This window comes from Corvus kubaryi, unplaced genomic scaffold (genome assembly GCF_017639235.1).
Source record: "Corvus kubaryi isolate FWS band 111438036 unplaced genomic scaffold, C.kubaryi_AGA036_p1.0 133, whole genome shotgun sequence".
Classification (NCBI taxonomy): Eukaryota; Metazoa; Chordata; class Aves; order Passeriformes; family Corvidae; genus Corvus; species Corvus kubaryi.
In genome coordinates, this window is record NW_024580667.1 from 5,713,202 (window position 1) to 5,728,234 (window position 15,033).

At 36.5% G+C, this 15,033-nt stretch overlaps 1 protein-coding gene across 1 annotated transcript in view; it reads left to right on the forward strand.

The window, feature by feature from the left end:
* CFAP47 (cilia and flagella associated protein 47) overlaps window positions 1-15,033 on the forward strand; it is a 270,533-nt gene that overhangs the window by 157,474 nt on the left and 98,026 nt on the right. The window contains exon 51 of the mRNA XM_042035463.1: window positions 6,954-7,051. Coding sequence (XP_041891397.1) covers window positions 6,954-7,051 — 98 coding nt within the window. The remainder of the gene's footprint in view (window positions 1-6,953; window positions 7,052-15,033) is intronic.

The window sequence follows — 15,033 nt, forward strand, 5'->3', positions numbered from 1 at the left end:
ATACACTACATGAATATTCATTTAGATGTTAGGGTTTCTCAGATATGTTCATGGACATAAAATGACAGCTGAGAGCAAAGTTTATCTTGCCATGTTATGCAAAAGCATTTTTTAAAGCTGTACATATTGATTACATTTATTGAAAAAGTATAACCCTTAGGTGAAAAAACTCATGAGCTCAAACCTAAAGGTGAAACCCCTAAATTAATAACTTCCCTGGAAGGAGAAAGTAGAGAACTGTTGCCTTTCCAAAGATAAGTTATTCCTCACATAGTAAAAATAAATATAAATGTCTGCCTTTTTGCATCATTTTGAGCTTTTAATGTAATAGGGTTGCAGCATTTTCTTAATGTGTTAATGTCTTACAGCTTCCCCCCATAAATTAAGTGCAGATTTTTACACTTGGAAACTAAAAGTGAAGAGAGGTATCTAGAGCCAGTTAAAAGAGGATTTAACTTATTTTTCAGTGGAGTGATGCGTCTACCTATAGAGAAAAGATTGCAGTTTTTACCTGCAGCATATGAACCAATATAGATTTATCTAGTGACACTGTTAAAAGGAGCATCCAAAACCTTATTATAAAGGGTTTATATGTCTTAGGACAGACTATTGCAATTAGTTTGTATCTGGAATAAACTTGGAAGTTTATGGTATGTGAGTCTAAAGTAACCCACTAAAGTTCTCTAAAAATTAAAATTACAGAAAAAACCCTTTGAATTTAGCGTGGTAGAGAAACTTTATTTGTCAGGAAAAGTTTGCAAAAGAAATGTCAGGTCTTTTTACTGTAATTCTTAGATGGTTAAGGCTCGTCCAATTAGAAAAATAAGGAATGTAAATAATCATGTGCTTAACAGCTAGTCTGTTTCACATAATTTATATGAAAATATATTCTGAATCAAAATGGTCTAATTTCTGATTTTTCCTGCATGAGCTCTTTACATGTTGAAAGCTGTTGCATGTTTCTATATTGTAGGAAACTAGACAAAATTTCCTTTTTAATTTATGTCTTACATTCTGTAAAGTACAGCAATATACGTATAAGAGCAACACTAAGGATGCTCACTCAATGAGAATGTTGATAACTTGCAGCCCAGGAAATTTTTTGGAGAATCAAGACATCATGCTGTGTTATTTCTCTGCCTGCTATTCCAAAATAAACCCATACCCTTAAACATCCCCATCTAAGAATGCTTTATTTAAAGCTGGAATTGAATGTACTTTATTCATTTTTTACTGCTATATTAATTCTGCAAATATTAGGTTAAAATACTGTAGAAAGAACTTGCATTAAATTTGAAAACATTACTTCAATTCAGCTTTTTCCTTAAATAATCATGTTTCTGATGCCAATAGGAGCAGTCAGTAAAATCAGGATAAAGTGTTTCAAGTAAATTAATTTTATTCAGCACCACAATTCCAGTTTCCTTATTGTGTCCATATCAACACAACCCCTCCCAAACACCCTAGAATTCTACAATTTTCAGGAGACCAAGGCAAATCTTCCTTCATCTTCAGTGATGTGTCATTCAGGTGACTGATGGACAGCTCTGTCCCAATCAGGAAAGAAGGATCTTTTCTATTTATAGCTGACAGCACATTTAATAGCTGGTGTAGCAGACATAGGATGAAAAGGAAATTTAAGGAAAGGGGACAGAGAGATCAGAAATTTCAGCTTGTGGCTGATGTGGTAATAAGGTATTCTCATCCAAGTGAGTAGAGAGGAGCATCTTGTGAGTAGAAGGAAGGGGATTTCACAATTGGTAACTCTTCAGGATGTGATACAAAATATTAGATTAAAATTGTATGGTTTAAAACACCGATTTTCTAAGAAAGATTCTATAACATTTTAAAAATTGTACAATAAATTAAGAGATCAGGCAAAGGAGAAACAATTTATTTGCATCACTGAAGAGAAGTAGGACAAGGCACCAGACTGATTTGATTGAAAAAGGATGTTCAACTCTGGAAGAAAACCCAATGATTTTGTTATATCATACAAGCTGGAATGAGGTTTGGAAGGGAAGTTTGAGGTTCTAACCTGAAATGTTTGTTGAAGGTTCAAGTTTAATTTTCATGTAAATTGTAATTAGGTAGTCCTGTGTTTTAAATACAGAACTTTCTGTTCACAAATGTAATTACTGTAGATAAATACTAGTTGAAGAAATTGACTTGTTATTAAGGAATGGATACAGAAATAGGCCTTATTTTTTTTTTTTAATCATCCCCCAGCTCAGGGTAAGTACATGAAATAGGAATTACACAGCTTTCTATGCTTCCAATGATTCCATATTAAAACCAAAAATACAAAATAATTGGGGAAAGTTCTAAAAACTAAAAATAAGTAAGCTCCTTTACAGTGGTGCTAAGTGCATATGCAGCAGCTAATGTATGGAAGAAGCTGGTTTGCCCTAACCATTAGTGGCAGATTCTTGACCCTAACTAGTCAGGGTGAAAACCTACAGACCACAGGAGAGACCAAAAGAGAAGGTGGTGGAGATTACATATTGAAGGAGATGCATTTTTATGTTCAGAAGATTTGTGCTCGCTCCTCTCTAGTGGCGATTTCCGTCTGAAATACTGACTACAATTTGTTTTGTTTATTTCATGAGATCTGACAAGATCATGACCTGATGGTTGCATAAAGCAGGCTTTTATTTGTCATTGAAGCCCCAGTGTGAGAAGATAAGAGATCCAGGCCTAAAGTCAAATGGAGTTTATCTCACAAGACATCAAAGTGCAGCGCTCAGGCCCTAAGAAAAGAGTTAAAATGCATTAAAAATGTCAATGGAAGTTAAAATGCATTAAAAATGTCAATGGAAGTTTAGAAAAGTAGAGAGAAAAGGAAGCGTGCCAACTTTTTTTTTTTCTGCCTACTTCTTAAATGTGTGCAGAAAACAGAAACAGACGAATATAACCTTGTTCTGTGGGTAGAGGAAGAGCCATGTCTGTGTCTCAGTCTGAGTACACTGAGTTTATCTCCATTGCCCGTGATGGTTGAGCCTTGTTTTCCCAGCATCTACTCTCTGGTAAAGTAAAACTCCTTGAAAAAGCCTAACAAAAAATGGTGAAAGAAATCCCCAAACTCTTAACCTTCTGCTCTGTACATCAGCAAATGAATTTCTGATACTAGACCTATCTTTAGCCATGCAAGTTGGTTTTTGGGTTTGAAACAGAAATGCTGAGATAGAACTAAAGGAAATTCTAAAAGCATTTGCTGTTATTTTGATCTGTTTAAGGTCTTTTGCTTTCTTTCTTTTTTTTTTTTTTTTTCAGGGAGCTTAAGCTTCAGTAGATTTTTATAGCTTTGGAAGTGACTTCTGAGTATTCTTGAGAGTAAGAATTGCTTCTATCTTATGGGTTGCCTTAGGAAGAGAAGAAATTCAGAGTAAAATCAGTCTATAATTACTTGGGGGTGAGGATACTTGCAATAAATTGGTCTTGATGTAACCTGTTCAAATACATTATATGGATAAAGGCATGAGGTGGGACTCACCTTTAAAGTCACTATTTGATGTCAGGTTTTCAGCTAAGTGAGGATAAAGCCCCGAGTTTTATGTTTTTAACAATGCAAGTGGGCAGCAAAGCAACCACTCAGCTATGTTTTCACTGAGTAGAAGTTGACAGAACATCAAAGTTTATGCAACTTCAAGGCTTAATACTAAGCAGAACTTGCAGGAACGTTCAGTTAAAAGTTCAGCTGCAAAAGTAGAAGAGATGCTCCTTCAGCAGAGAAATGCCAGGTTCATACCATGTATTAAGAAAACTGTTTCCATTAAAGTATTTAACAGTTTTTTGGGAAATGCCTCTTGAAAGTGTTCATTAAATTATATTATGATTAAAAATATCTAAATACATGTAATGTCATTGAAAAACGCATACAATGTATTCACTCTCAAATTTGATAGCTGTTTTCCAGAAAGGTAATCTATAAGTAATATAATTTATTTAGTCTCCAGAAAAAAGAACAATTTTTTCAAAATCGAGAAAAATTTATAATGTAAATGGATCTAAGCATTCAAATGCATAAAAAAGTGCAAAAAAGAAATAAGAATTTGTAACATAAAAAGTTTTAATAGCTCAAAATACTTGAAGCAAAACTAAAAATAAAGTAACTTGACCTGAAAGCTTTGCTTTTGAGACATGTCAGGAATAAGAGTATTTTTTAAGCAAATTGAACAGAATAAATGAATTTATTAGGAAGAAGAGAGAAGGGAAGTAGATTATAAGTTTTATATTGCTGCAATTATGAAGAACAGAAATGTGACTCAGGTAAGTTATAAATACAGAGGAGAAATGTGTGGTCAGAGAAAAAAAAGAAGGCTCTAAGTGTATATGGAAAAGTATCTTGGTTGCAGAATAGACATAGTAATTGCTGGAAGGCCTAATATGTAATGACAAGTAATGATGCAGGGTGCTGTATAACCACGTCTCCTTTATTCACACAGCTGCTGGTTTAGTCGAAGAATTCAAATAGTTTTGTGTGTTGAGGCTTTCCTCCCTCATTCTGACGCTTAATAATTTTCTTTGGAATATATAAACAAACTCACATCTGTAATTTACAAATTTATGCAGGAGACCTGTCTAAAAATTGGCAACACATTCTCTCCCTTTTCATTTCTTCATATCCCGAGCTGACTTAAGCAAGCAGTTTCATGTTGGTTTGCACCACCACAATTTAATACATGAGGTCCTTCTGAATTCACAGACACAGAAATGTAGTGGTTTGGGTTGGAAGGGACCTTAAAGGTTGTCCAGATCCAACCCCCCTGCCATGGACAGGGACACCTTTCATTAAACCACAATTTTTGGGCAGACACTCTCTTGCAAAGGTGATTTGTTACTTCCTTCTTTATCAGTCTGCTCTGATCTTTTTCTGCTGAAACCTCAATTTGGAAGAGTCCCTCTGACCATTCCCCTCAAAACAAGTTCTAGAGTTTAGAAAGTCCCTGAACTCCACTGTAATGAACACTACTGCAAAGGATTAATTTAGATTTTCTGCTGCAGGCTTATCTTCCTTGAGCATTCCTTTTCCACCCTGATCATCTATCAACCCTTCTGAGTTTGTCAGGCTACCAGCTTCAGATGTGTTTGAAAAGGTTATGCTACTGATTTTTTAAATCCTCAGCAAGTTGTCACTTGAGGGTGGAGTATTTCTTTGGTGTGAGTGTTCTTGGAGGTTTGAGGAGAGGGTGGCAGCCTAGTTAATTTTCTGTTTAAATAGCAGCTTATGCTCTTTTCTGTTTTACTTAACAGTACAGAACCTTCATTTGTGAATGCGTTGCTGTACTTTAATAAATCACTTTTTCCTGAAGTTTAATCACATATCCTGGGTAAAAGGAACTTTACTGTTATGTTTTCATCTTTTGTTTCCTACCTGAATTTTAGAGCTTTTCCTAGAGTTTGACTGCATTCTTGAAGAATGTGATGTCCCAAGCTATGGGTACTCTGATTTTCTTTTGGTGTTTAATTGAGAACTTTTATTTCAACTTCCAAGGCAGTATGTTCTGTTTTGGTGTAAGGTGATCCTCCTTTCTTGCACAAGTTCCCTCTCTTCTGTGTACTATTTTTTTACCTTTTTATTGATTAAACTCAGGGTAATATACATGCCAGAATCCTTTAATGGAAATTCAGAGGATGTCTTTAGTTCAGTGATGCTAATTTTTATAGATTGCAGGACACTGAAGCTATTCCAGGCAGTGTAAGGCTGGAATTCTGGTATTAAAACCCAGTAAATTGTATGCATATCAAATTAGCCCAAAGAAAACGAATAAGTTAATACAGGATGTATTTGGTTAAATTTGTAAGAAAATAATGCAAATAAAGCCAGTCAGAAACAGTTTTATTGGAAACAGGATTTAGAAAAAAAGTCATAAGTGCAAAATAAGGAATGGCAACAAGGAAAGTGGTGACTAAGAAAACCTGGGGTCACAACAGAAGAGAAAACCAGTAGGAACTCCCAAGATTAATGCTGTGGTAAAACAGGAGTGCTGATGGAGCTCTCTAGTGTATAATTCAGGAAAGTGTGAGTAGGAGGATTAAGACTATTTTCATCTCATACAATATACTGACAAACAGGAATAGTGCAAGTAGTTCTTGGGTATGCATTATTAAAAGATGCTGAACAACTCTTTATACATGCAAAAATCTTAACACATGAAATATTTCTGTTGTGAAGATCAGGCCTTATGGTAGAGATTTCAGGCTTAATTTGTTTCATCTACCTGAACGAGATTGATGAGATAATTTTATTAACATTCATGACTATGTTCTAAAACCAGGAAAATGCCAGATACTTAATGCCAGGCCTGTTAAATCTATCAGATAAAGTCATTGCAAAATCTTTTGGCTTAATGGTGAAGTGAATTAATGGAAATCAGAAATTAGACTTGTATTGAAATATCTTCCAATGCCAGTAGGTAGCCACCAGAACAAACTTCTTGTGGATATCTTCAAATCATGACCCAATGTCTATCTGGAAGATATGCTTTAGCAAAGCACAGATTGCTTGACTGAAATTGCACAGCAGAAATCCTGTGGAACTGAACAGAATTTAATTTCTCTGATACACAAAAGGTTGTATGAGAAGAACTAATTTTGATTTCCTGATATAAAATTATAAAAGTACTGTCAGTTTCCTATAAAGTCTTAGTTACAAATCAATGATATTTAAAACCCAGAAACTATGTGGTAGTCTAGGAAGCTAATTGCCAAAGTGCTATTTCCATTCAATTTTTGTACCTATTGATTTTGTTACTATTTTGAATTCAGACAAGAAGGGATTAGATAATGCCATTTGTTGACAGTGATTAAATCAGTTCATGATTTGCTTTGTCTCAGTATGAACAGTGACTGGCATTTCTGCTAAAAGTTCAAAGTTCTCATTGATTTGAAGGCTGCTAGGATTGATCACCTCACAGGATAATTTGTAAGGCATTTTGTTCTTTTTAATATAGAAGGAAGTTCTACAGATTGCAAAGTGTGGTTCTCCTTGAAGATTTACAGCACACCTGCAGCAGCAGAAAGGACGATAGAAGTGAACTGCAGAGCTCTGGTAAGATTACTCAAAATGTCTAATTTTGTTCTACTGCATTAGAAGAAAAATACAATTTTTATTGTTGTTCTGGCTGCTATCACAGAGGATTAATCAATTTTATTAAGTGACCACACAATCATTGGTTGAGTAATAAAATTCAATACTTAACTAAGATCTCATTTAAGCCTGGTGATATGAAGTAAAATGAATGATTTAATAAAAGTATCTTCTTTATCCTGTTTGAAAAATTACACTTTTATTCTGCTGATACCTGCTTCTAATTTTGGATTTCAAATAAGCCTGAATTCTACAAAAACCTCAGTTTCTCTGTTGTCCACAACAGAATACGGCTCTTTTGGAACTTTGCTTCTTTATGCATGCCAAATTAGTATTGTAATTTAAATTTCATTAACCATTGGGATGTATTTAATCATGTTTGTATTACTAGATGAATACATACTGTCACTCTCAAAAAAAACCCCCTGAATTATATTAGTCATACTAGAAGAACAATTACATCATATTTAATAAGTATGCTTTAAATCACTTAACTATGTAAAGATAAAATAATTGTTTAGTATGTTTGCTTAATAAACAATGGTTTTGTTTTCCACAGATTTGTAATTGCATTTGTCTTTGAATTATCATTTGTAAGGTGTTAGTTTTCAGAGCTAATATTTTTCCTAACTTCTGTAAATGGATTTTTGCTTTAGCACCTAGACATCCTGCTTTCTGCACACATTGTAAGCAGCTAACAAATGCTGCCTTTAATAACATATAGTGGTAACAGGTTCTATGAGTAGAAATGACTGGTATGGTATTTTTCTGCAGGAACATTTTTGCAAATAAAAATATGTGATAAAAGTGCTAGGGGAATACCTCTTCCAGTCACAGATGCTGGGAAGGGAGAAGAGTCTCCTCAGCTGATTTTACATGTGTTCATATGGGGGGAAGAAAATCCAAACCAGTAAGCACTTGAAAATATTTAAATATCATTGTTCATGTGTGACTTCAGGTTTGCTCTTTCCTTGAAGTGCAGTATCCTGAATGTGAACTTCTGTAGGGATGAGAAACATAATGTTTTCAAAATCTTGGTGCTGCATGAGTATGCTGGGAGGTGTCTGGTGCTAGTAAGAAACATAAAAGCTAGACTAAAAGAGATTTGAGACCCTGAAAAGAACAGTGTAAGTTTTTATCCCACAGTATCATGCATTGCCTTGTATCATTTTCTGATCTGAAAATACTCTGAAGGGGTAAAAGAGAAAGCTAGATTTGAAGTACACTATTGACTCCTATTGTATGTGAAGTTCTCAAGGTGCATTTGAACTCTTCCTATAAATTTTAATCAAAGTCAATGTGAAAACTTGAAAAAAACACATTAAAGTACAAAATACTTCTGCAGTGTTCAGGGCATTGAAATTCTTGACCTGAAAATTTGAATTATTCCTTTCTAGTAAGATGAAGGAGGTAAAGAAGTAAGTATACCTCTTCAGATGTCTATGGAAAATGTAATAAATTTTTTTAATTGATGAATTTGAAAGATGACATGAATATTTCTGACTAGCAAATAACATGTGGTTACTATTATGGAACTGTTATTCCTGAATTTACTGGTTACATGTCAGGCACTTATTTCTGGAGTGTGAGAGCTTTCGGGCTCTAATGTAAGTGAATGGGATTATCCTAGCGAATGTCTCAGTAGAACTGTCAGTGTGACAGCAGGAAGGAGAACCAATGCAGTCCTTGACTGCTGAAGAATGATCAGACACCAATAGAAAGCAAATAATGCTGGTGGTACTGTTAATAGAATGTGTATATGTCTGGTTCTTGAAGGTTAAAATTGTTCTGAAATATTGGAAGAAAATCAAAGAAATCTCCCACAAGCACAGAGGACTGGAAAAGCAGGCCTTGTCACATGAATGTTAAATAGCTCTATCAACTTAGTTTGCCAAAGAAAAACTGGAGAAGAAATGTGATTACTCGCTAAAGAATATTTAGTGATGATGCCTCAGTTTTGCTGACCAGCATGCATCAAGAGCTAGCGGCCAAAAATTTACATCTGAGAATTATTTAATCTTGCATGGAATATCCCAGTAATGAGAACAATATAACATTGGAAGATCTTACTAGTGAAAACAGGAGACAGAGTCTTGTGAAGGTGAGAACATGAAATTGCTTCAAAAGCTGATAAATATTTAAAAAGCATAGACACCTGGTACATCTGCTACATCAGTGAGTCAGATTTAATGAATACATTGATCTCTTTTTGACCTTAGAGTCTTCTTCCTTCCTGGCCCTTAGAATGAAGAGGATTAGCAACATTTAATTTAAAATACTAATAACGCTGCTTTTGTATGGTAGTTATAGCTGAATCTCATCATCAAATGCAGTACAAATTTATCCTCAGCATGTCAAAAGTACTCCTCTGTCTTATCCAAGTGATCAGACTTCTGAAACATCAGAAATTGGCTACAGCAGAGGTAAAGTTGGCAGGATGGGGATTTTAAATGAGCCAGGTGTAGCATCTCACAGTTCTTGATGGTGGACATGTGGCCACGATGACCACCAGCCTGCAGGCAGCAAGGGAGCACCCAGGGAGCTGAGGCTGAGGGGCACCCCAGGAACAGTGGACAGGGTGGGATCATCTTGGCACATGTCCTGCTGTACCCCATGAATACATTTGCTTGCAGATTCCAGTTTTGTGTTTGAGGTTTGGAAATGCTTTAGGTTGACTCGGCCTTTTGTATTTCATACATGAGCATCTGTCTGAAACGCAAGGCCTGTGGCAGGGTGACAGCTCACACCACATGGAAAGGGGAGTTGAGAGCTGTGGGTGTCAGAATTCAGGCCGAGTTTGTGAGCCTGTGCATGTTCTGATGCTTATGGATGGCCTGAGACTTTGGCCATCAGTTGATGCTACTCCTCTGCTGAAGAGTGCAGAGAATTCTGAAAAAACAAGAAGTTCTACCTGGAGCACCACACAATTGTCTGTAGGTCATGTCTTGGTGTCAGCATAGAGTTGCTCTCTTCTGTTTTCAGTATAGAAAATCAGCTAAAAAGAAATACCACAGTTAGGTCTGTACTGCCCCCACCCCAAACTCATGCATCGTGTCGCCATCCTCATTTAATTTGCTCAGAATTTGCTGTACTAAGTATTATTGCATCTGCTTTCATTTGTCTTTTGCATAATGCTTAATTCTGATTAGATTAATGAATGGGAACAACACAGGATTTTCCAGTTACATTTACCTTTAGTTTGCTTTGCTACTTCTATGTCTCAACATAAGGTGCAAAATTTCAATATCAAAGCATATCTGGAGATATGTATCTGAAAGGCTTAGAGATAATTTGGTTTAACTCAAGTTTTTAATAAAATATTTCAAATTTGCATTTTTTCATTGTTGAGACCCATCTCACTACATATCATTTTGGGATGTGTTCTTTCTCTCAACCTAAAATTCAGAGTAGAAATTGATTAGTTAAATGGATCAAACCCATTTTTATGCTGCCCAAGCTTTTTAAAACTCTTTTGACCTGTTATAGCTGAAATCATTTAAGCTTGTACTTTTCTATTTACCAGATTATGAATAAGGTGTTTATGGAAATAAAAATATTGAATAAGTCAATATTGAAAGCCATATTGAAAAAGTCAATAATTTTAAGCTCTAGTCTAATTTCAATTATTTTAATCACTGTATATCAGTGAAAGAAATATCCTTGTTTGAATAGAAGAAGTAATCTAATTGGAAGTTTAGAGTCAAATCCTATTGTAGTCCTTACTCTTCAGTAGACAGTTTGGGTTTCTGGTTGGGCACTGGAACAGGCTCCCCAGGGCAGTGGTCACAGCCCCAAGCCTGACAGAGCTCAGTAAGTGTTTGGACAATGCTCTCAGGCACATGGGGTGACTCTTGGGGTGTCCTGTGCAGGGCCAGGAGTTGGACTCAATGATTCCCATGAGTCCCTTCCAACTCAGCTTATTCTATGATTGTATGAAATGGATTTCAGTGAAGACCTAAGAATTGACCCATAAATTAAAGGAAATAAAGGAAATAGATTTTTAAATTTAAAAGAGGATAGTTTTTTCCTGTTTTTTACATAGAAACACACTAGTTCCCCCAATTTGAAACACAGCTGTCTCTAAATTGAATTAGACTTAGTTTTTTTGGTCCTTGTGGTCACTAGAATGCCTGCCACAAATTGATACCACTGTATGATACAATACAGTGCTTTAAAGGTCAATACAGTGTTTGAATAAGAAAAATAATGTAATCACATTTTCTTTTTATGTGTGAGTTCATTTTTTCTATGAAGAAAATTATAGTAAAAAAGGAAAAATTGCCACACACGTGGCTATTTATAGTGCTAGTACTGTTTAATATTGTTATTATGTTTAGAGGTTTTGGGACAGAGAAGCAATTTCACTTCTCACTTTTTCTCCCTGGTTATTAGTACTGATGGTGTGTCCTGTGTTGGATAAATGCATAGTGCCATTACTTTGCAAATAGCGGATTCAAATATTGAATTTAACTTTTGTTGTGATAATTCCACATGCTTCTGTTTCCAAATGATGAATGGATGACAGTCTGTTTTTTCAGTGTTCAGTTACACTTCTTGAAGATAGATTTATTTCTCATTCTCCTGTCCAGGTTTTTGGGGTTTGTTTTTTTGTTTTGTTCTTGTTGTTGTTGTGGTTTGTTGGTTTGTTTGTTGTTGTTATTGGTAGTTTGTTTTTTTTATACTGAGGGGGAAGGTTGGGTGTTTTCATATTTGGCTGGGTTTTTTTCCGACTTGGACAGATTGGTACATGATTTCTGATTTTCTTTTTAAATGAATGATTTTTTTAAAGCATATAGCTTGCTGATCTGGATATTTTTTCTAATCCAAGCCCTTAATGCTCTGAAATCCAGTGCTGAACCTTTGCAGAAATAAGAATAACCCTACTGCAATGGAGGGAGAGTATCCAGCTCCAGGTTTATTTTCTAAGTTCTGTGTATGTTAAGAGAAAATAGATAATTGGTGAAGCCTGAATAGGTGGTAAGGATGCATTCCAGCTGTGAAGGATTGCTAAAGCTTTGTCAACAGGGGAACCCTTATAAGTATGTAGATGATAAGCCTGTGTTTCAGAGGAGGGATATTAAGTGTTAGTAATACTCAAATAACCCAGTTAATCTTAGCGCCGCTTACAATGAACGCCTCCAACTTTACCTTACAACTTCATCAGTCACTGCCCAGATTCAAACTCTTTTTTTTTGCCAGCTGTCATAATGAAAGAAGCCAATCTAAAGTCTAAGAATATTTGTGTTTTTTTCAGTGTCCTTTCTTTTTCAGTCTACCTGAGGAACCAGTTTGGGCAGATGGCACTGCTGGCCTGTAGAGAGCATTTCTCCACAGTCATTAAAAACTCCATTGATTCTGCTACATGTAGAAACATTTCCATAGCACAGTCCTGGAATTAATTCCAGTAAAGACATTTCAGATCTGTGAGGTGTCATATTCTATGATTGTAGAAAATCGTTCTGTTTTGAACTGGATGATGTAAGGGAGAGTGATGTTGAGACTTGTCGGCTTTGGCTCTCCTTCTACCGATGCAAATTTCCGATTGCATTTCACCCTGACAAGGATCATCAACGCTATTAAAAGAGATCAGCTAAAAACTAGTCCAGGGAAAAAGGGAGAAAGTACACTCTGTGATCACAGTCTGCTCAGGAATTTATTCATTTTTCTCTTATGAAAGTATTAACATATTTTTATTTAATTTTGTCTTGTCTAGACCAGCCTGTGGCAGTCTAATAAAAGCAAAAGGAAGAAACTTGTGAGACTGGAGGTGGTATAGCATGCAGAAGTGTATTTGCAAATGTATATTTTACTTAAAAAAAGTAATCTAAGGTATATTTGAATAGTTCTGTGGGTTTTACTCTGTTAGTGACACTTAGATATCACAAGCTAGATCAGACTGTTGTTCATTAGTAGCTGGCAGCTTTTCAAATTCATTATGAATTCTAAGAATTGCCTGCACAAACCTGATCAAGTTCAAAAGGCCAAGAGCAAGGTCCTGAACCTGGCACGGGGCAATCCCAAGCACAAATACAGGCTGGGCAGATCATGGACTGAGAGCAGCTCTGAGGAGAAGGACTTGGAGGTGTTGGTGGATGAGACCCAGCGCTGAGCATTTGCAGCCCACAAATGTGTCCTGGGCTGCATCATCAGCAGCATGGGCAGCAGTTCCAGGGAGGGGATTCTGCCCCTCTGCTCTGGTGAGGCCCCACCTGCAGTGCTGAGCCCAGCTCCGGGGTTCCCAAAATAAGAAGGATATGAACATGCTGGAGAGAGTCCAGAGGAGGTCATGAAGATGGTCCAAGGGCTGGAGCACCTCCCCTCTGAGGACAGACTGAGAGAGCTGGGGCTCGAGCAGCCTTCCAGTATGTAAAGGGAGATACAAGAGAGCTGCAGAGGGACTTATGACAAAGGCATGTAGTGGTTAGTCAAGGGGTGACGACTGTAAATGGAGAGAGAGTACATTTAGATTAGCTAAGGAAACAGGTAAGGAAACAGTTCTTCACTGTGAGAGTTGTGAGGCCCTGGCACAGGTTTCCCAGAGAAGCTGTGGATGTCCCTGCCCTGGAGGTGTCCAAGGCCAGGTTGGATGGGATTTTGAGCAACCTGGTCTAGTGGAAGGCGGGCCTGCTCATGGCAGGGGGGTTGGAACAAGATGATCTTTTAGGTTCTGTCCAACCCAAACAATTTTATGGTACTCCTCAAACTCTTCTCACACAGAAATGATTTTGCCTTCTAATGGATTTGTAAGATGTAGATCAGAAGTATCACCCTTGCCAATTCAGTGATATGTTTCTTCTCATATGTATAGGATATATTGGCTCAGGGAATAGTTCCCCTCAAAATCGTTGTTCTTTAGAACTTGGGAATCATGCTTTGGGGACTGCAAAAGCAGAACCCATCAGTGGGAGTTGTCAGTCTGTTTTAAACCTATAGTTCTTTTACAGAGAGGCACAGCAGTAAGAGATCTCAGAAAAGATGTGTTAATTTTCCCTAGGTCATGCATCTTCCCTGGCACCTTACCTTCTTCAGTTTAATTACTTGAAGGGAACCCACAAGAAAAGATGCATCTGTGTAAAACTCTCAGTACACAGAAATAGTGTGGATTTTTGGGTGTCTCTCCTGATTGCCACCACTTACTACTCCATCTGTATCACACAGCAGTGGAATGGATGAAATCCATCTGTTTTGGGTGTAATTTAACTGGAGAATATCTCCCACGTGCTCATCTGATGTTCTTCAACCACTGATGGGTGTTTAAGCTCATGGGAGTGAAACAGAACCACTCATAAGCAAAACATGGATGGGCAGTCACACGGAGTGGAGGCTGAGTCCTCACACCACCTGCTTGGCTCTACATCTCCTCCTTCTGTGTCTCATTGCCTGCTGATATAGACAGATCACAGCACCCAAATCTTTGTAACCCTTCCTGTCAAAAAACACTGCATCATGTTTATTCTAGCAGGAATTTGCATTTTGTGGTAACTGCATTATATCAATTCACAGGTATAATGTAGAGATCTTGTTACAAATAGCACTTGGCTAAGAGCAGAACCAACTTAGAATCTAAATTATGTGTCAGTGTCCCCCTTATTAAGTTTTTCAGTATTTATTTAAAAGTAAAAAGTGCATAATTAAGAATGTTTTGTAATTATCTAACTTGGCAGTTGAAGACAGTGGCACACTGTTTTCATATCTGTGGTACATTAATTTTTCATAAATCCTAAGCAAAACTATAGTCTGAATATTGCTATACATGGCTGATAGTTGGATTGTGTTCTCACAAACTGAGTAACCTGAAGTTATGAATCATGCCCTATGATTTTTTAATTTCTATCATATGCTTTCATGACAATTGGTAGTATAAAAAGTATCATTCTGTAAAAGAACCATGGCAACGTGGTTGGTGGGAGGAAAAACAAATTTGAGAAGGTAGTAATTATTAA